This window comes from Hemicordylus capensis, chromosome 4, assembly GCF_027244095.1.
Source record: "Hemicordylus capensis ecotype Gifberg chromosome 4, rHemCap1.1.pri, whole genome shotgun sequence".
Taxonomy (NCBI): Eukaryota; Metazoa; Chordata; class Lepidosauria; order Squamata; family Cordylidae; genus Hemicordylus; species Hemicordylus capensis.
In genome coordinates, this window is record NC_069660.1 from 84,688,043 (window position 1) to 84,709,964 (window position 21,922).

Sequence of the window (21,922 nt, forward strand, 5' to 3'; positions counted from 1 at the left end):
TGGAGTAGGAGCTGTCAGACAAATGACTCAGACTAGCAAAAACCTTTTGTCCACTCAAGGTAAATTTAAATGGCACATCTGAAATCAAGCATGTGTCAGGATTTCTCTTTGGCAATGGCGGGATTAGGGCAAAAGGAAGGGAGAATCAGTGCTTACTTAACTTGCAGAGGCAGTGCTTACTTTAGGAATGAAGGAGGAATCAGTCCTGAGCAAAACATAAGTTGGTGTGGGTGGGAATAATTCTTACTGACCTAAAGTGTGCCTAATTCTGGAACCCTTCTGGCCAAGGTGATTGTGACCAAAAAGATGACTTTCCAAGTAAGATATTTAAGGCTCACTGATCTGAGTGGCTCAAAAGGGCTTTGTGAGGGCCTGAAGGATTCAGTTTAAATTCCAGGTAGAAAACTTGTGAATAATGGGAGGTCTGAAAAGTAGTGCTCCCTTTAAAAATCTCTTTGTGTGTGGCTGGGAGGATAGGGGCAAAGAATGGTTGACCCTGAGGACTGATGAAAGAGCTGCCACTTGTCCCTTCAAGGTGTTAGGTCTCATCCTTTGTCCAGACCACTCTAAGGAGACAAGAATGGAGATAATAGATGCCAAGGATGGGACCACTCCCTCTGCCCTGCACCAGCTAGTTGGAAGGCCCCCAAGTAGCTTGGTACAACTGCTTAGTAGAGCCTCTCCTTGAAGCCATCAAGCTATTTAACACCTTCTCGGAGTACTTTTTTGCTTGTGTCTCCCACTCAATTGCCCTGCTTTAAGACTCAACCAACCTGGGTCCGGGTGGAGAATGGGACCCTGATAAAGGAATCTCCTCCAGGTCCGGCAGTGAGGACATTGCCATTAGGTCATCTGGGGGAGTTAGGTATGACTGATCTGATAGAGTGGATATCCCTTTTGGAGGTCTGAGCCTATTTAATGGATTGAGGAGCCTTGTTCAGAACCCTTTTGGGAATGAGACTGGAGTGTCTACCTTGGGGCAACTGACTCCCGTAAAGATGAACTCCTCACATCCAAATTAAATGGCCTTGTCAAAGGGCTACACATCCTGTGGTGAGGGGACAGGTAGTGATCGAAGCAGCCTTTTTTCATCTCTTGCACCACTACCCCCTGAGGTATTTGTTAGGTAGGGATTTGACCAATAAATGGTTCCAAAAAGGTCTTGTCCTCCCCAGAACTTGGGGGGTGAAGCTGAATGGATCCTCCACCCACACCAGCACTGAACTCCTTGAACCCTGTGGCCAGTGCCGTCTGCTAAGACACCACATCTGATGTATGCTGGCTCTTGGGAACCTTATGGCTCTCCTCCAGGGCCAATTGAGACTGCCTGAACCCCATCATAGCCTGCTGCATACATGCAGTTCCGCACCATCAGGGGGATTATGGCTGTAGCCACTACTGCTGAAAAGGTAAGTAGGGTCCTCTTCATTTGGGAGACCATGGCTGCACCTTAAAAGCCCTGCCAATTCTTCAGCTGGTACTCAAGAGCCTACCTGAAGTTTGCACAACTCACAGCATATGGAAGAGGCAGACTCATCCAAAAGGGAAGCCCAGTGATCTGGTGGAACCTGGAAGGCAGTGGGTATGCCCCTCCTACATATGTTATCTGAGCTGCTTACCTATTTGCCCTGTGTCTCAGGATCAGGCAGGAGTAACCTGACCTATGGATACACTCTTCCACTGGAGGGAGAGTGCCAGCCTAAAGTTGCATGTTTACTCTTTTTCAGACAAGGCTGTTTGCTTTGGAACATATTTAAAGGAGAGCTGCAAGGCATTTCAGTCATATATCAAAAGAACCAGCAAGAAACTACACTCACATGCTTTACTGTGAGCACCTTGCATCCTAGGTCATCAAGAATCCAGCTATGTCCAACAGATATTGCAGTCTTGTTTCAATGTGTGCCTATGCTCTACCCCTTAAACATTTGCTAGAAGCTACAAGTGCTTTTACTTCATAGTTTATTCTTCCCATCTTCTTGCTTGCCTTAAATCTCAGCCATTAATATTGTTAGTAATTGGATAAATACAACATTGTTTCAGAGCCATTTTTTGTCACAGTGTGTGCCCCCATGCAACATCTAGTTGCTGGAGCAGGGGTTTTTGAACAGCCTTTGAGCAATTAGGCAACTGCATATTAAGGCAGATGGGGGAGCTGTATTCCAATGTTCCTTTCACAGGTTTTAACAGGCTGTCCAAACCGGCCCTAGAATCTTTCAAAAGCCCAAAAAGAAACCCCCAATCTGCTCCTTGTAGTTTAACAATTATACACCTGGTCTACCAGACTTATCTAGGCCACAACTGTCCCATAAGTACTGCCTTATGAATTTTGCTGCCCTGGTGGCAAGCCTTGGAACAGCATTTTTTTACTGGCACCAAGTCAACAGAACTGGATACAAGGCTTGATGATGCAGGTTTAAGCAATAAGGCACTGTTGATGTTTGAGTACAATCTTTATTGAATAAAAAAGTTGCCAAAAGTGAAAAAATACATTATATACAAAACCCATTGTCCTTGGGAGGGAGTGTCCAATATTAAAGATCTATCATACAGCAGTTTGAACTGTTTCAACTTGTGGCCTTTCCTCTGTCTGAAAAGAAAAAAGCGTAGTTTACCATATGCATTCTTTTTGTTCAGGTTAATAATTCATGCAACTCCTCTAAATTTGGCACCCTTAATGCATTAACAGCATGCTATGTATTAACAGAAGCCCTTGACCAATATATAGTCTTCCTTAATATCTTGAACATTTGAGACACATTCTGCAGGATTAGGACTCCTGCACAATAGTACTTCAACAAGGCAAGTGATTTTGAGGTATCATTATGATGGGTGCTGCTATATCTGCAGGTATGCAGGAACTAGTCTAGCAGCTAAGACTTCCAACCAAAGTCACATGTAGACTCCAGCATGCATTCTGACATGGGCAAATGCCCAGCTTTGAGAAATCTGGGAGAGAAGACCAGCAGGCAATTAAAGACTGGCAGGAAAGGGAAAGTATATACAGACTCCTGATTCAACTGCCCACCTCCTCTTCCATTTTCTCTGCAATCTCATTTCCACTGGGGGCAGCATCACCACCTCCATTGACAGCCGGTTCTGGTTTAGATTTCTTAGCTTCATTGTCTCCCTGTTGAGTCTCTTCCTCTGGTTTCCTCTGAAGACAAAATTGTTTACTCTTCACCAAGTAGAACTTTAAAATCTTAAACAAAACACATCTAGGTGTCACTGTGCATGGGCTATCAACTAGCAGCTGCCTACTATGATGTCTGCTTCAGTCTGTTCCAGGTCAGTGTATGCTGCTTTTGTTTGGATCTCTGGCTGTTTGACAGATGTCTGCTTCAGTCTGACAATACCATCTAGCTCCAAGTTACAACCACCTACTATCAAAAGTTTAGATGTTGGCTAGGATTAGAATCAATTACTGGGCAGAATTAGTCTACAAAATAGATCAATGTGTCAATGTTGGGATAGTAGGAGAGGTTTGTTTAAGGATAGTAGCTGTATTGCTCAGCAGTGTTCATTATAGTAATACCAAGATACAAATGCAGTTGTGAAGTATACACATGGCTCATTTCAGCCTGGCTTTGCTAGTTTAATGAATTCTCCATTTCCACTTGAAATATGGGAACACAGCTCAGCCTGGTTTGGCTGTGAAGTTAAGTTTCTATGCTTCCTCTGCACTCAACTTCAACCCCCAGGAAGTGTTGCAGATCCTTAACACAGCCAAGTTCTATGTGCCTGCAGGACCCACACAATTAAGCCTCGAAATTAAAACCAGAGTGGGTCAATTGAGCACAAAAACCACCAAAAGCCATCAAGCAAGCTGGATGGTTCCCAGACTGATTGGCTCCCAGTGGAAAGGATCTTATGCAGTATTTCTAGAATTTGTAGACTAGAAGTTTGTCAAGGGACAATATATTGCAAGCCAGTGATTACTACCATTAATTAATTTGACACACACCTTTTTTCTAACAAGATGGGAGATGTCTGTAATACACTTAGATGCTCCATCAGCTGTTTGTCCAACTGGCATCTATTACAATAGAGAGAAAGCAGCTATCAGATACCACACTACAGAAGCATTAAACTGCTTGCTTTTAGGTTAGTGTCACTTACTGTTGAAGCCAAACTGCTTTCAGTCCCCTGTGAAAAGCTAGAAGATGATCCTCCACCAACCTGGTAACAAAGAGATCCATCCATCAATTTAGAAGTCCTCTAACCCCAGAACCACTTTGCAGGGGTGGGGAACCTTGGCACTCCAGCTGTTGAACTACAACTCCCATCATCCCCAGCCACAATTGTGGCTGGGGATGATGGGAGTTGTAGTTCAACAACAGCTGGAGTGCCAAGGTTCCCCACCCCTGACTTAGGGTCTCCAAGATGACATTTGCTTAAGATATCAAGGCATCTTCATTTTATACTATAGACAGCTTAAGTAAAGCCATTTTAACAGTGAATTATACATTTTGCTTTGTAGGATGCTAGGCTGCAATGTCTATTTTTTTGCACCTAGCTGAAGATGCTCATCTATATATTTTATTCTTCTACCCGTACCCGTTGCTACTCCCATGTGTGGCAGCTCTTGCAAGAGTTTGCAAGCAGCTGCAAATAGGATAGCGATGGGGAGAAAATAGGGATGGCGGCAACGGGCCAGCCAGCGGGAGGCAGCTACTGCTGCTGGGAGTAGTGATGTGCACGGAACCACAGAAGCGTGGTCCGGCACTGGGGGTAGTGTCACTTTAAGGGGGGTGGTAGTACTTACCCCCCCCCGCCACTGTTAGTTTAAAACGTTCTTGGGGTGGCAGAGTTCCTCCTTGCCACGCCTGCCCCCGTTGTTGTCCTCGTAAGCCTTTAACAAGGAAGAGCTGTCGGCGTGCATGCGCCCTTTGCGGAGTGCGCTTGTCTCCGCCACTGGCGCGCGCTGCATACATCATGCAGCGCGGGCGCATGCGCGCCGACAGCTCTTCCTTGTCCTCGTAAGCCTTTAACAAGGAAGAGCTGTCGGCGCACATGCGCCCGCGCTGCATGATGTATGCAGCGCGCGCCAGCGGCGGAGACAAGCGCACTCCGCAAAGGGCGCATGCACGCCGACAGCTCTTCCTTGTTAAAGGCTTACGAGGACAACGACGGGGGCAGGCGTGGCAAGGAGGAACTCTGCCACCCCAAGAACGTTTTAAAAAGTAACAGCGCCGGAGGGGAAAGAGCAGCGGGTGTGTGTGTGTGTAAGTACTACCACCCCCCCTTAAAGTGACACTCCCCACTCCTCCGAACCGCCAGAATTCTGGACCGGTTTGGAGGCATTTTTAATGCCCCCTGGACCGAACCATGCACACTCCTAGCCGGGAGTTGGCAGGCCAGCTTGCCTGAGGAGAAAAAGGCAGCAGCAGTGGGTGATGGCAGCAGAGATGCTCTGTGCCCAGCTCAGCTAGTATCTGAATAAAAATCAATCATGGGTCTCCAATACTTTAATCAGGAGATCTATAATCAAATTTCCATTATGGGTCAAGTCATTTAGAAATTGCCACCTGTGGTCTTGCCAAAGCCTGCCATTAGTCACTAATCACCACAGATCAGATGTCAAACAATTAGGATTTTGGAGTAGTTATCCCTCTGAATTCAGACCTTTAGGAGTGCCTAGCCATTTCTAGTTAAAGACATGGAGCAAAGCAAGCATCAATGGTATCAATCTTCTTCCCCCAATCTCCCTTTGCTCTACCTAGACATTTCTGCAATCCTGTTTAAGGGCCATATGTTTGCTCTTAGTTCTTGCCAGCACCACAAGTTCATCAGAAACACAAGCTAGAACCTACCAGAGTTGCTTTCAAAGCCAGTCCAGCTGCTCTTGCATTCTTTTGAGACTCCTTTGAATCTTCGATCTTTTCTTGAATTTCAGGAAGAAGTTCCTCAAGTTCTACATATTCTGACTCGTCCTCAATTGATCCATCTGCTTTTAACCGCTCATTCAACATTACTAAAAAGGGAAGAAAACGTTAGAAGCCATTAGAATGATTTAAGCAACAGAGTCTATTCTGGCCTCTGGATCAGTTTGTACAATATTTGTTAGAAGTGAATTCAAGGCTCAACAATAATTCTTACAAGTTACTGCAGAATAGCTAGTCTCTATTTAACTAGTTAAGACTTTTTAGTCTGAATTCCTGCAACAATTGTGTAAAGTCATCATCTTAATTTCGACTACTACATGTTTGGGTGCCTTTACAAAATATGCACGCCAAGCTCCAATAGTGGAGATTTGTTATCTACCCGACAATGCAGATTTAAGGCAGTAGCATCTTCACTTACCCATTCTTTTATCAATTACTTCAACTGATTTACTGTAGTACAGCACAGCTTCATCAAACTGACTGTTGTAGTGATAGGCTAAACCCAGATGATAGTAACTCTCGGCAAGCAGACGGTCATGAGCCTCTAAATACTTCTGCTGCAATGTCAGGCAAGAATGAAACTCTTCTATAGCTTGAGTGTAGTTTTCTGTACAACACACCAAAAAAACCATGTTTATTCCAAAACATACCTAGAAGTTATTCCTCTAGTCCAGGGGTAAACTATAGCCCTCCTGCAGAAGTTGGCCTACAACTCCCACCATCTCTGGCTACTGGCCTTTGTGACTGGGAATGATAGGAGCTGTAGTACAAAAACAGCTTGAGGGCTGAAGTTTAACACCACCGCTCTAGTTCATTCTCTGGTTATACAAACTCTGAAAGCAGATATTTTTCTATGGAAATATGGCTAATTTATATAACATACAAATCACATTCTGGATGGAGAGTACATGTACTGGACATATTGTGCCATGGCATAGTAATGTCTAAAGATATTAAAATGTTTTAGCATTCAAGTTTAAGTAGCCATCAAAACAGTATAATGTGAAGATGAAGTAATTAAAATGTGGCCTGAAGAGTTTATATGATATACAGTAGACATGCAAAATAGTGCAATATTCTCTGCAAACTATATGCAGATCTCTGCATACTTGCACAACTTTAAAGTAGTTACCAGATTCGATGCTAACTTCTCCTAGTTTTAGGTGAGCCTGAGCAGCATGGAGCTGAGCTTCTTTTGTGTCCTGTCTAGATCAAGAAGGCAGAGTTAGCAAGTTTGCCGTAACCCCCAAGCCTCTGTTAGATATGGATATGTTTGTTAAAATGTACTCCGACTCCAATCCATACCTCTTATATATTACTTTTGCCAACTCCAGCATATCCCAGGCCAACTCTAGGTTTCCAACATCATCTTCACTCTCCTGAAACAAGTTATTAAGAAAAGAAGAGTCAAACTAGAGGCCACAGAAAAACAAGGTTAATCCCAGGTGAAGCAGAAAACACTAATGTTAGAATTAAAATTATTTGCTGGAAAGTGATTTTTCTCTTAGAAAGTAGGTAGGAAGGTTAGACAAAGGTAGGAGATTGGCTGATTAAAGATTTCAATGAAGTTTCCCCCAGTTCTAGTCTAAGCATTCCACCCGCCTTGTGCTATGCACAGTTCACTCTCCACACTGGTGTGTGCATGGCATAAGTTATTTCCCTATCTTTTTTGAATCTTGGTGGTTTGCCCAGAGGCATCCTGTGTTTCAACCCTTTTGCTCAACACTGAGGATGATAACTGGAGGATGTTCCTCATTTTTTTCAGTGCATGCCTCATGGAGATTTGGAAGACAGCAGCCCCACTATAAAAGCTTGCCAATTTTTGAATCCTGCCACAACTGTAGAAAGCTATCCCCATCATAAAGGGTTGAATTTATGGTTACTGATCTGCCCTTGATACAGGCTGAACTCAATCTTTTTTCCTCATCAAGCAGAACAGGGAGTAACAAGCCAGCTGCAAGTGGCATCTCTGACCAGACTACAAGCCTTTGCCCATTTGCAGGGGGGAGGGGGAGAGAAGACTGGCACTAGTGTGAGGTGGCTCCTGGCCCATATCCTAAAGAGTTCTTCAAAATAACCTGCCTCCCAGTGGATGGAGCAGAGAACACTACCAAGTCCCTGATCATAGGAGAACAACAAGAATGAATTTCCCATTGAAACATGTGGATGTTCAAACTCTTAAGGCTCCTTAGCGGAGAAGCTGCAATGTTGGTAAATTAGAAATAGTTATTATATGTAGGGGTTTGACTGAGCTGAGCCATGATTAGGGAAGCCCTAAATTAACCCCTTGTCTGAACACATTTCTCCTCCTGTGCCAACTACCATGCATACAGAATGAAGTTATGCTAGTTACAAGAGCATATTCCCTCACAGTTCTAACCACAGAAATCATCAATTCCTATCCTCTCTACATGGGGAAAAAAGTATTTCTAGAAACCAAAATCCAGGATCATTTAATACTCAAGACCAGCTCCAACACCACATGCAGCAGAACTTTATCAGCAAGCCATGATTAAACCTTTAGGATTTGGATGCACTACTTGAGGGAGAGCATACCTAGTACTTATTACCTCACCTTTCCGTTCTTAAAAGCCCCACTCAAGGTTTCTTGCAAAGGTACTGTATTCAATTTGTGTTACATACAAGGCTACTGATACTGCCTTTATGACAGATGCCTTTCAGCAGAGAAGTAAACTCAAATATCTTCAGAAGGATCTAAACTCCCTCAAGGTGGCTGTTTCCAGTACTTGCTATGCTCTACAAAGCATTCAAAACTGGATTTTTAAAATTGAGACAACATTCCTTGTTTGACAGAATGCTTCAATCAGCTTTTCTAAGAGGCAGGTATCCATTGCTCTCACCTTCTCTTCAACAGCAGAGTCATTTTCTCTATCCTCTCCAGCTTTGTCATCATCTTCTGATCCTTCTGTCTCTATAAGAAGAGTTTCTCATTAATTTGCACATATCCATTTTACTTTGTTCTCAAGTCAATTCATTTGTGCAGTTCTACCATTAGTCACACTGTTGTGTAATCTGCAAGAATATAGGACTGTGCCAAGTAGAACAATATGTACATTTAACATATAAACAAGATAAAAAAATAACATCATACTGCTCTGTAGATAGATTCAGTTCAGGTTATTTAGGTACAAAATACTAGTACAAAATCTGCACTCTTCACTGAAGGCTTACTAGGCCACTTTACTGCAGTTTCCTCAAACATCTGAATTCTGGGCCTTTTTTACACCTATGCAGGTTCTAAGCCCCTTCCCACAGACAAATGGCAGATTTCTCTAACTTAAGAGACTTCAGACATGGCTGCATGTATGCATAAAATCTGTGAACTTGGCACTAATCCAACACTGGCATTTGAAAACAAAAACATGGGATTTACATGAAGCTGCTTAGCCCTAATATTTGGGCTAAGGTATCACCAGTATGTTGATGCCAAATTCTTTCTTCAGAATCGAGGAATGCTGCAGAGGTTTTTGGATTTATGTTTGACATCAGTGACTGGATGGGAGCAAAACCTGATCCAGGTATATTCCTGGATGCTCAGGTGACAGCTGTGGCCGGAAGGGCTTTTCACCAGCTTCAGCTGATGTGCCAGTTGAACTCCTCTGCAGACCCAACCCCATGTCTTAGTAGCATTTAGATTGGACTACTGCAATGTACCCCAGGAGGGACTGCTGCCTTTGAAGGTGCTGGTTCTTACCTTTAGAGCCTTAAATGGCCTGGGGCCAAGATATCTTGAGGACTGCTTCATCCCATATGAACCTACCCACATACTTTCAACACTGGAGACCAATGGGCACATATGACAAGGAGTTTTTGTCACTGCACCCACGCGGCAGAATGCCCTCCTGGGGAAGCTCACCTAGTCCAAATTTTGCTTATCTTACAACATATGATATGGGATTATGACCGGAAAGGATTCTGGGACACAATGTTCTTCTGCACCTTCCATGGTTAATACAGAAGTTTTGATCACTATAATTGTTGATGTTGGGAGATCCACACACACGCTTTCCCTCCAGTATCTTGGATTTCCCAAAGGGGCCCACCCTCAATGTGAAATCACTTCTATTTCTCTTCTACTTATTGTTACAGTTAAACTACTTTGCATGGGGATCATCAGAAAATTGAAAGTATTTTAATATGGTTTGACCTTTTAATGCCTTCTTGGCTATGTTGTACTATATAGGCATTTATAAATAAGCAACATTATTTATATTATAAGCAATAGATCTAGTTTGCTGTTCAGTAGTTCCAATTTAACAGAAATATCTGCCTGCCAATCTTGGCTACTGAATAGCTATCTGGTTTAGCAAGTGTCTTGGTCATGGCTATGGTCTTTCTTCTAGGTATGCAGGTTGCTAAATATAGTGTCTCAGGGTCATAGTTGGTAGCATGAATTGGATGCTTGCCATAAAGGGTATCTTCTCCCTGAAACTGTAGAACAGTCCACTTGAACTATTTTGTTGGTCAAATTTATTTGGGCTAGTACTCAGTATTGGTCAGTTTCCATAGGAATACGCATTTATACATCCAGAACAGTGGTTCTCTTTATTTAGCAGGGGGAGAATAACTGGCCCTACCCACCCTCCAGTGACTGTTGCTGGTGTCTATCTTATGTTTCTTTTTACATTGTGAGCCCTTTGGGGACAGGGAACTATCTTATTTATTTCTCTGTGTAAACCACCCTGAGCCATTTTTGTAAGGGTGGTATAGAAATCGAATGAATGCATACATACATACAGCCACCCAGAACAAAATTCATTCCGCAGAGATGAAAGATAATAAGAGGGAGAAACTTTTAAGCCTGTTGGGAGTACATAGAACTCCTCCTGCCTATAACTCACTTCCTTGCTACACCATTTGCTTCTTCTCCTGGACATGGAGAGGAGTGCTAGGTGGCCGGCCTCCCTCCCCTCCACATGACAGGTTGGATGTGCTCTCAGGCCACCCCTCCCTCAAGCTGATAGGCTTGGCAACAAGTTAAATTCTGGATGATGCTCAGGTTTGGCATTGCTCTTGCTGCTGAGGCTGATGGTCAGGCCAAGGAAGAGGTGGCCTGAGCAGCTAGCCGACCAGTCATGTGGAGAGGAAGGGGGAAAGGCAGGGTCAGATCAGGGTATGCTGTTGAGCACTAGCCATGAAGAAGAAGGAAGCCACAGCATAATTAGCACACAACCCCCCCACCCCCCCATCTACTTAGCTTGTATTTTATCTCCCACCAACTTTGGCAAGATTTACTTCTGGGGGTCACAATACTTGGCTGTTTATATGGGGCACCTAAGCTGAAGCTTTGAGATATAAGGGATACACTTTGTTAAAGAACTGACCTAGAATATCTTAGAATTCTTCCTGGCTTAGAATATCATTTGTCAATACAAGCTTAAATTATGAGATTGAATGCTGAAGTGAGAGCCCCACAGGACCAAAAAAGCTATGAAGTTTGTGTAACCTACATTAGCTTCTAAAAGCAAGCGAGATTTAAAGGTCAGTTTAATACAGATCCCAAAGCCATTTTCTCTTCTAGGGATAATAGCTTTCAGTGAACCCTGCTTTCCAAGTATCATGCGAGAACAGAAACTATGCCTTAAATGGTTAAAAGTTAATCTTGTGCCAACACCAGAACATGCAGTGAACATCCATTCAGTATTCTCTATCAGTCATGACTTTCTAGGTTTACTGATCAACCTTGCAATAACCCGCAAAGATAGCCAATAGTTTTGCACAGCGTGATAATTAAGCTTTAGCTGGAAAACAGACTATTCCTTGCTATTGCTATTCCTTGCAGCTCCAAAACTAACCCCTCAGTGATCCCTTTCCTTTATTTAAGACAGAGAGAAAATTCTGAATGGATTGGTTTTTACTAAGGGTTAGCTTTCTAAAGTACTCCACGCACAAGTATCTTCTGTCCCTGTTACCTTCGCCCTCTCCCATTTGGTCATCCTTTTCTTCCTCCTTTTCTACCTTAGCAGCAACTTCAACTTTTTCTTCAGTTTGTATTTTATGTGATGGCTCTGTACCCTCAGCAGGCATACTCTTACTTGCGGATGATGCTTCTGTTGAAACCAAGGGCTCTTCTAACTCTTCCTTTTCTTTCGAGTCCATGTCCACCTGTTCTGTCGTCTCCATTTTCTCTATCTTTCCATCAATAGCTCTGGCTGGCTGCCTTTCTGCATTCTCTATTGCTGTCTCTACCTTGCCTTCAACTTTCTTAACAGCTGCCACCAATTCCTTTTCTTCTACTGCCTCACCTGAAACTTTTACTGGCTCCTCTACTATTGGATTAATTTCTACCTGTTTAGTAGCCAAAGCTACAAGCTTTTCTGCCTCTTCTTCCATCTTCTCCAGAGCTCCTATCTCAACAGGCTTTTCTTCCCCATCTGCCTCTTCTACAGTCACTGGCTTTTTCTTTACAGTAGCATCTTCCCCAGCTGTTTCTGTTGTCACTGGCTTTTCTTCTCCAGCTGCCTCTTCTGCTGTCACATCTTTTTTTTCAGTAGTATCTTCTCCAGCCTCTTCCACCACCGACTTTCCCCCAGTTGAATCTTCTACAGCAACCTTCTCTTTCACAGCATCACTGACCTCTAAGGCTATCTCAGGAGATAGTTCAACCTCTTTTTCTTTTACAGTCATCTCTACCTGCTTTTGTGCATTATCTTGCTTTTCTGTTTTTTCCCCTTCTTCCTTTCTCTCTTTAAGAGTTGTGTGTTCTATATCCATAGTTTGTTTTACTTTTTCTTCCTTAACTTCTTCCATTTCCATATCCTTGTTTTTCAGCTGTGTCTCAGCTTCAATCTGTACCAGAGATTCTTCAGCAGTTTTTCTGGACTCATTCTTTTCCCCCATGGCATTGTATACCTGCTCTCTTAATTCCTCCCTTGCTTCTTCTATATGATTAAGGAAGATCAAGCACAAACAAATCTTCGAATTTAGTGATAAGCATTCATGATCTTCACATCCCACCCTGTCCCACTGGTGTCTTGTAGCCAAGCTAAAGTACTCTTGAATAAAATACTTTTGGACATCTAACCTGCAATTAAGTGCCTCTCTTCAACACTTAGGGCTTTGCAAGAGGTTGTGCTTAAGCAATGAGTTTTATGCTAGCAAGAGTCAGGGCCAAGCAAGAGATGCCAAGCTTTGTTCAGATGAAATATTGCATAGGAAGCTACTACAGATTAAGGGTATGGGAGAATGAAGAGTTTGGAAGAGATAAGCTATCCACTCCTTTAAGCCAATTTGGCCTACTGTTACAACACAATCTACAAAGCATCAGATCTTAGAAAGCTAGGTTAGATTAGATGCCACTGCACCATAAACATCTAGGTTACAGTGCTACTAGATTGTGATGCAAGCAGTTTCTAGTCATTTCATGGATAAAAGGCTTCTCTTGTTCCATTAATTCAAGGTCCGAGGGCAGGCAGCAAACAGTTTTTAACCCTTAGTCAATAGTTGGGGTAAGTATACCTCAACAGTGATGAAGATCATTAACACCTTTATACTAGTCTTTTCCATGTATTCCTCAGCTATGCTATTGCCATAAGGTGTTACAGCCCCCAACCCAAGAAAAAGTGTTGAGCCTTGCAACCATGAATTCTACCCATATTTGAATGACAAAGCAAACTGAAAAACCATGTGCTAGGAGTCAAAGTGATTCCATAATATGCTCTTTCAGTTTTTTACTTGTTTCTTCTGAATACTTAGACCAGAATCCATTCTATTTATGAGAAAAATCAGAGTGAATACATAATTTGTCCATATTAAGCTTCTCATTTTTCCAGCAATCACTACAAGTTGTATCAAGGGCACTAGTGCCCCATAGGTTTACAAAAAACCCGTCACAAATCTGATTTAAACTTTTAGTTAGAAACTCTGACTCAGCAAAACAATTGCTACCTTTATACTGTTTGCAAAATGTTTTGCTTTCAAGAGTAATTTCGACCCTAACATCTGTATGTGTTTGCAAGCAACCCAAGACCGCAACCAGAACACCTCTCAGAGATGTTTGGATGACTTTCTTTCTGCTCATAGAGACCTTTGCAAAATGTTAAGAGCCATCTTCTGGCATCTCAGAGCAACACAAATGCAGATTGAGCTAATCAGTGGTGGGAAAGTGTTCATCTTAACCCTTTAAGTCCCATGCATTTTTTGGTAGAACCAAGAAATATCCTTGCAAGTCACATTAAAGGTTAGTTGGCCAACTATGGTTGGTTGCTTCTGAATAGCAATCAGGGCAATGTTCGATTAATCAGTCAAGACGAAGCATCACTGAAACTGATGAAACATTAGTAATGAACGACTTGTCCCATTCCTTAGCCACAACAGTCTGGATGCTGCCCAGCCTAGAAAGCTATCTTGCTGATTCCATCTAGCAAAAAGGGGAGCAAAACAGCCAAGCAGTATTCCACAAAAGAAACTGTAGCATGTGCTATGGTTGCAAGTCCTCCCAAATGGTTTTTGTTACAAGAAATTTGCAACTCCGATTATTGCACTGTTATACTTCTGTAACATTATGTAAGTAAGTGACACAATGTATTGTATGTTTGAACACTATGGAGTCAGACCCTTCATATTGTTCTTGTAGGAGTTATGCACTTTACACCTTGGGGATTATTGACCCCAGTGACCTTTTTGGAACTACGTTTGACTAAAAAGAAAAGTTCTCAAACATTTCATGTTTGATCTGAAGTGGTGTCATGCTTAATCTAACACCCAGGTTTATTTTTATGGCTTTCATAGGGTGTAGTTGATCCCCAAATCAGAATGATATACTAAGAGTTGCTATTGACCAAGGGTTAAACAGATTACGTGCTTGAATTAATGGCTCACACACAGCAGTGCAATGCAGACAGTGAGATCCAATACTCATTGCCGTGCAGCTTCAACACACATGCCCGTGTTGCATGTGAAGGTGAGGTGTTTTGTGATTGCAGTTAGAAACTACTCCCATTAGGAATAAAGGGAGAGGTGCTGTACCATGTAATCACACAATGCTCCAAAGGAGCAGAACACACATCCTCCACAAGCAGCACAGGAATGTGTTAGAGGCATGCCACAGTAAGGATTGGATCTCTTACCTTCAGAGTTATGCAGTATGTGAACCATTGCCTTTACCTCAGAAACAAAGCTAGACCCACATAGTGAAAACCAGGTGGCTGTGTTTAATCAAATCTCAAGTCAGCAGGTTTATAGGAGCACCAAATATCTGCCTTATCACAGTCAATGTCTGCATTTGCAAAATAGGCTTTGGGTCAATTTTACAATAAAGATTTTTACTAGGTCACTTTTTAGTTGTGGTTTAAGAGATCCAATTCACCCAGGGCAAAAGAATCCAAACCCAGTATTCACTTTGAACCAACACAGCTTGGCATCTCTACAGTGTGTTAAAACAGCTCTACATACCATCTATATTATCAGCACTTTCTACCATTGCATCTTCTGCCTTTTCTTCTGCCTTTTCTTCCTCCTCTTCCACCTGAACGCCTTCCAAGGCATTTCCCAGCACTCCATTTTCCACTCTAGAAAAGAAAAGTACAACAAGCACTCAATGCATAAGCACTAGTAAACTGGATGCCTTTAGCCAAAGAGACTCAAAACTGCTACTATAGCATTACAACACTAACAAGATAATTTTATGGGTCATTAACTGAAGTTTGACAACTTATTTTAAAAATATCCTCTATTAGGAGTTTAGAAGGTAGTTAATAAGACATGCTTGCAAATAAAACTTTGAGTGGCAAATTCAAATTTAACTCCTCCAAAAAGGCACCATGAATGGATTGAATCAACAGGATGGTTGGTGAGTAGGACTGCAAAAAATGTACACTGGGACAAGAATCCTAATGCCCTGCATTATGAAGTCTGAATTGGCTAGGACTACTCAGAAAACATTCAAGGCACAGTAGAAAGCTCACTGAATTTCAGTTTGCTGTTTTGTATTATGTTCCTATGTGATTGCACTACCAGACACTCCCCCCACCACCCCAAGTCAGACCATTCCATCATCTATTACAGTATTATCCACATCAACTGGCAGTACCTCTCCAAGGTTTCAGATAGGGTCTTTCCTTGTCCTACCTGGAGGTGCCAGGGGATTGGATTTGGGACTCCCTGCATGAAAACCATGTGATCTACCACTAAACTACAGCCCCTCCAAATTTAAACACTATATGTTCTGATCTACCCTTTCCACAATCGGTTGGAATATATATAAAAAGACAACTATATGTTCAACCCAAGGAAGAACAGAAGAATCTGGGATTTCAGCAACGACAGCTGAAACAATGGCACACACAACTGTGAGCAGTAAACCAAAGTTTACTGTTACAGTTCTGTTACACTGGGCCATCCAGTGTAATTGATCAGTAGGTTAAGGACAAACAAGAGTACCTCACAAGTCATCTTATGAAATTTGCTATCAGAATGTGCACAGAACCAGTGATTGCCGGTTCGAAGGTGGGCGGGGGATAACTTTAAGGACTGGGGAGGGTGCTTTTACCTCACCCCACCCTGGTGCTGTCATTAAAATCCATCCCATGGGGCAGCAGCACACCTCCATGCCGCCCCAGTACGTCGTGGAGCATGTTCACCATGCAGCAGACATTTCCAGTCCATGACGTACTGAGGTGGCAAGGAGGTACGCTGCCGCCTCATGGGACTGTTTTTAATGACAGTGGTGACAGGGGAAAAACAGCCGGGTGGGAGCACTCTCCCCAGTCCTTTAGTTATTCCCCACCACCACCTTCAAACCGGTTTCATCCACATCCCTACTTGGTGATACTGCTAAATTACATGGCTTTAAAAATCATGAAGATGTAAACTACCAATACCTACAGAAGAGCTACATTCAATGGAATAGCAAGTGTTGGGGACCATAATGGTTGCTACTATCATCTTGCTTCAGTTTTAAGAGTCATTTTGCTGGCCACTGTTTGAGCAGAAAGCTGACTAGGAAGTCTGATCAGTACACTCATTGCTCGATTCCCTGACTACATCTAGAGAAACTGAAAGCTAACAAGAATGCAGAAGCACACTGTTCAGTGGTCCAGCAGCAGGACACACTAGCTTACCTTGCGAGCTCCAAGAGAGCTTTCCCATAGAAGAAGAAAGCTTCTGCACATTCATTTGCTGTTTCACCATACGTCTTACCCCTAAAAAGAAAAGCCATTACAGATTAATACTTGAAGTAGGGCGGTTACAGCTGATCCAATGCTAATAGTTTCACAGGGCAAGAAAGTTCATTATTCACTTCTGCTTTCACATATCACTACAGCCTCCTGAAAATTCAGGACTAGCACTGATAGCTTGTATATTGAAGCACACTGCCATGCAGAGCAGAGTATCAGAAAGCATACCAAGCATACTCTGAAACTACTCCAACTGACTGCATGTAAGCTTATATGGGAAAGAAGCAAATGGCACAATTCACTGATAATCCACCCTTCTGTCAAGTTTCAGGCCAAATATAAAAATCCAGTACAGTGTTTATTAAGTTCTGTTCACCAGTGTTCCCTCTAACAGGATTTCCAGTTGATGTTGACTACAACTCCCATAATCCTCTAGCAAAAGACACAGCAGCTGAGGATTCTGGGAGTTGTAGTCAACAATATCTGGGAATCCCTGTTAAGAGAACACTTCCCCCTTTACCATGTTAACATCCCCAAGATGCAAAAGAGAATGGACTGAACTACAAACCAAAACTAACCTACGTAAAATATAAACAAAGCTATGGTATCCAATTGTGAAAATATCTCCTGAATGCAGTTATGATCATCTCAAAGTTTTACAGAACTACTTAACTAGGTACCACACTAACAATATAAGACTTAGTCTGATGGCTAAGATTAGTGCACCACCCCACTTCAGATAATGCAGACATAACAGAACGGTATCACGTCCCATTACTTACAATAGGCTAGCAGCTTCCTGGAATGCATTAACAGCAGCTGGAATATCTCCCATTACCAGGTTTTTCTGCCCCAAGCCCAGTAATTTCTTGGCTTCTCCATCCGCATCCATACTGGAAATAAAACAGGCTGGTTAACTACTGTAGTTTAATTGAAAGCAAGCCAAATTGGCAACAGCAGACTTTACACCACTAACTGCTTATTGTTATGAGTGCTCAAGCACTGTTCTTGTATTCATCTCAAATCACTATAGCTTCTGATATTGCAGGTGACTCCTGTCCTGAAGACTTTGTTACATGAACTCATGCATTACACTACTCTGTTTCAAACACAAATACCATTCCTATATTTTGCCATCTTACCTTTCGGTTTTGTCCGCAGAAGTGGAGGGAGCAGCAGATTCTTCTGCCATTCTGAAACTAAAGATCTGACAGTTAGAACAACTGGGAAGGGTGCTTCTAGTTCAACTCAATAGGAAACAGAATGTATGCTTTTAAGAATAGCAAGCATTAGAGTATTCCTGAGCATGAGCCATTATTTTTATATTATTCCCGATATAGCCTGCTGGTGCTATTAACCACCGGCATCCCCTTTATATACAGAATTGTATAAAGTTGTCAGTCCAGTCTACGCATGACCCAGAAGGCAGTAATCTGGTCAGAGTCTTAATGAAGAACTTCAGCTTTAAAGTTTTTTCTACACACATGCCAACCTGTCAGGGTTGCTTCTGGAATGTTATCTGCCATGCACAGAGCCAGAAGATATATGGTCCATTGAAATACATTGTGCTTGACATTCCTGTACAGACATAAACATCACACACCAAGTCAACTGCAGACCCTACCACCACAATATATTTCCAGTTCTACTTTTGAATACCATCCATTTTTCTGAGATAACCCTGAAACTTCTGAACATCTCAGTATTGGTGTAACACCACCACACTTGAGGTATACCAGCAGTTATGTTTATGTTGAGGGTGACTAGAATTAGAAAAAATCAAGTTCAGATTCCACCATGACTATCACTAGTTAACAGGCCCCATCACTCTCTCAACATGTCTGCCTCACAGAACTGTTCTGTTTGGAGCAAACACTGTACACACTGACTTGAGCTCCTTGGAGGAAGGACAGAATACATACTGCAAACAGTTTGGGATTACATTGGGTAAAATTGTAGCCCAGCTATTATGTACTTCCCCAGTGACTTCAGGAACTCTAATCCCACCTGCACCACTAGGGAAAAATACTTGTCTATTGCACCACAGATTACAGCACTCCTACCAAAGAAGACCACAAGGCTCTATGGGCACCAGGAATAAAAATCGACTTGACAGCACACTTTACCATTACAGTGCTGTTTAACAATATGCCGTTAGTTATCTTAGAAGAGATGGCAACTACCATTCCGCTTGGCTTGAAGCTTTACTTGATACTTCAAAAACTTGTTTTGACCTGGCCTTCCAACATTTTTATCTTGCTCTTAAGCATTTTTAATTGGTTTTAAATGGCTCTGATCTGTTTTTTAAATTTTGCTTTTATACCATTTTAAGCAGTTTGTTTTAATTGTTGTGCACCACCCAGAGCCTTGGGATGGGATGGTATAAGAAAGTAATAAATAAATAATAAAAATAAATTTAGCTTGGAAGTAGGTTAACAGCACAGCTCTTTGAACTTCAGTTTCTTCTGCCAGAACAGATTTTTTAGAAAGCCAAAGTTAGTCCTCACTTCACTCCAAGTACCACTACAGTGAGGCAGGAACTTCTGCACGTATAAGGGTTCTACAAAAACCAGACTTTTTGGGACCTATAACTTGATAAAAATACATTTAGACAAGTGCTCTTCTTAGCTTCAGTCAAGTCAAGTGATAAATGACTCTTTCACAGTAATTTAACCACTTAGTTGTGTTCTGCTATCGTTTTCTGTATCTTTCTGCTTGTCCAAGACCGAGATAAAGTTTCTATTCACCAACTAGTCAGCTCGTTCTTACCAGTTTCCGTGAACAGCCTAAACATTAGTAGAGGCTGGTGCCTCTAAAAGCAACTCCTTACTCTCACCCTGCGGCCACAGAGACGGCGAAGTAAGTTCCCTCAGGAGGAAAGCCGCCGACCGCAGAAGACAATAGGCTCGCTTTCTCACCCCCCCTCCCCCGCCCCTTCAGATCTTTTGGCGCCAAATCTCAACGCCCGCTTTTAACAGGCTGCGGCGGGTTACCACGTGACCAGGGCTCTTTCCTCTGGTACCCACCCCCCACCTCGGCTTGATGGGCACGAAAAAAATGGCGGCCTCAACCTAAGTCAGGTCACGTGGTGTCTCGGTTTGCGGAGAAACGCCTCCTCCCACACGCCGCGAAAAGACAGCACATAGTAGACACCGAGCCGGACAGGGATGGCTAATGAGAAGAGGAGAGTGGAAAGAGGAAGAGCTAAAAGCAGAGAGAGCGAGGGCAGGGAGTAACAAGCTCGTGTGCTTGCTACTGGAACAGCAAACACAAGAGAAAACGGAGTGAGAGGCAAGGAGCTGCGGGTGCCTGGCGAAGGCATTACCTGCGCCACTCCGGTTACACGAGCAAGCGTCCCCCCCCGCCTCTTTCCTACCTAAAGACACAAAGCCTAACTCGAGCACCCGTACCTTCGAAGGTGACGACTGTAAACGACCCCGAAGAGGCTCTCAACAGCAGACAAATACAGCCCACCGCCCCCTCCAGATGCTTATATAGCCCCTCGAGGACACGCCCCAGCGGCGCGAGGCACGCTCTCAGAGCAAAGGAACAACAATTCCCACAATACCTTGCGGCCATCGAACTCACTTCTTGACGCGCCAGAGCTGGTTCCAAAGGAGGAAGGGGGTTGTAGTCTTCCGAGGAGTACCATCAAGGAAGGCTAAATGACTTCCTCCGCCGTGCGAGTGGCATTTCGGGAAACGTAGTTCACTCTTCTATAGCATGCTGGAAATTGTAGTTTCAAGTCCCGGAGTGTTTTGTTCTAGTTTGTAGGCAATATTGCATACTAGAATGTGCTCTAAAAATCTATTTACCGATAAACTTAGTGGCACTTTTGAAGCTTCACAAAATAACCACAAACGGCTTTGATTCCCAATTTATTTACATGCCCCAGAATCCCATATAGTAGTTCGGTTTGTCGCCCTATCCCAGCTTTTTGCTGCTTTCTCCAGCATCGTCTAGTCTGACTGGAACATTCCTTCATGCAGGTTTTTATCGGATAAACAAACAAAGCAAGCTAATTCCGGGTGCTCACTACCTCACTTCATGACAAAAGGAATGCCGGCCGGGCAGGGCTGTACAAACATAAGCTGGTTGCCGCCGAGTTCAATACTTTTACGATAAACAAGAATAGGAAAAATTATGCTGCTCTGGGAGCACTCACAAACTCTTGTATTATTTCTAAAGAATGACCATGCTCCGGAAAATCTAAAGGAAATAAATTCACACTCCTAATTGGCAAAGGCATGAAAGCAAAGCATAGGGCAGGGGCAGCAATACCCACCACTCAAGCCATATGCGCATTAATTAGTATTAACATAAACTGGCATCTCTGCTTTTTAAAAGACAGTTTGAGTAAAGTTTAGCCCTTTGGTCTGTCTCCTTTCCTTTCGGAAACTGAGTCTAAAGGGGAAATGGCTGTAGCTCAGTGGGAGAGTACATGATCTCATACCAAGTTTAATTTCTCCACATCTCCAAGCAGACCTGCCAGAGATCTGTCTGAATCCCTGGAGAGTCACTGCTCATCAGTGTATGTAGACAATATTGAATTAGATGGACAGTCTGACTTTGTAGAAAGCAACTTCATATCTTAGAACTTCCATGCTGACTGTAAAGCAGCTGTTAACTAGTCAGAGAGTCTGGAATTCCTGCCAGCTATATCTGTTTATCTATAGTATGCCTATCTAGTCGTAGACTAAGCTTAACACACTGTAATGATAGGAGATATTTTTATATAATGGGCAGATTCACAAGATCACTGAGAAGCCTGGTTCCTGGGGAGTGTGTATTCCTGGTGGGAAGTACTTTTTTACACAACACATAATCGACTTGTGGAATTCTCTGCCGTGAGATGGGGTGACAGTCAACAACCGAGATGGCTTCAAGAGCGATTTGGATAAC

The 21,922-nt window shown here is 42.8% G+C and overlaps 2 protein-coding genes across 9 annotated transcripts in view; one reads left to right on the plus strand and one right to left on the minus strand.

Annotated features, from left to right (window-relative positions):
* Positions 1–2,438, plus strand: part of CCDC17 (coiled-coil domain containing 17) — a 67,294-nt gene extending 64,856 nt beyond the window's left edge. For all 5 annotated transcript variants that reach the window (XM_053244301.1, XM_053244299.1, XM_053244297.1 and 2 more), the window contains one exon: positions 1,728–2,438. In XM_053244301.1, coding sequence (XP_053100276.1) covers positions 1,728–1,757 — 30 coding nt within the window. In that variant the 3' untranslated portion in view covers positions 1,758–2,438. The remainder of the gene's footprint in view (positions 1–1,727) is intronic.
* Positions 2,432–20,614, minus strand: NASP (nuclear autoantigenic sperm protein). 4 transcript variants are annotated; one of them, XM_053244305.1, is made up of 15 exons: positions 20,589–20,614; positions 18,163–18,219; positions 17,803–17,913; positions 16,964–17,044; positions 15,297–15,412; positions 11,816–12,784; positions 8,744–8,814; positions 7,188–7,261; positions 7,015–7,088; positions 6,301–6,489; positions 5,811–5,971; positions 4,117–4,176; positions 3,962–4,033; positions 3,026–3,154; positions 2,432–2,587 (listed from the first exon to the last, which is right to left on the minus strand). In XM_053244305.1, the coding sequence occupies exons 1-15, from the start codon at positions 20,597–20,599 to the stop codon at positions 2,543–2,545; spliced, it is 2,220 nt and encodes a 739-aa protein (XP_053100280.1). In that variant the 5' UTR covers positions 20,600–20,614; the 3' UTR covers positions 2,432–2,542. The 4 variants fall into 4 exon arrangements, with proteins under 4 accessions (XP_053100280.1, XP_053100281.1, XP_053100282.1 ...); XM_053244306.1 differs by lacking the exon at positions 20,589–20,614 and adding an exon at positions 20,431–20,539; XM_053244307.1 differs by lacking the exon at positions 20,589–20,614 and adding an exon at positions 19,790–19,944.
* Positions 20,615–21,922: the final 1,308 nt, after the last annotated feature.

Coding starts and splice junctions, on each gene's coding strand:
- NASP (XM_053244305.1), bottom strand. Junction 15,413..16,963: donor GCTCTCTTGGAGCTCGCAAG/GTAAGCTAGTGT, acceptor TTTCTTTTCTAG/AGTGGAAAATGGAGTGCTGG. Junction 5,972..6,300: donor AGTAATTGATAAAAGAATGG/GTAAGTGAAGAT, acceptor TTCCCTTTTTAG/TAATGTTGAATGAGCGGTTA.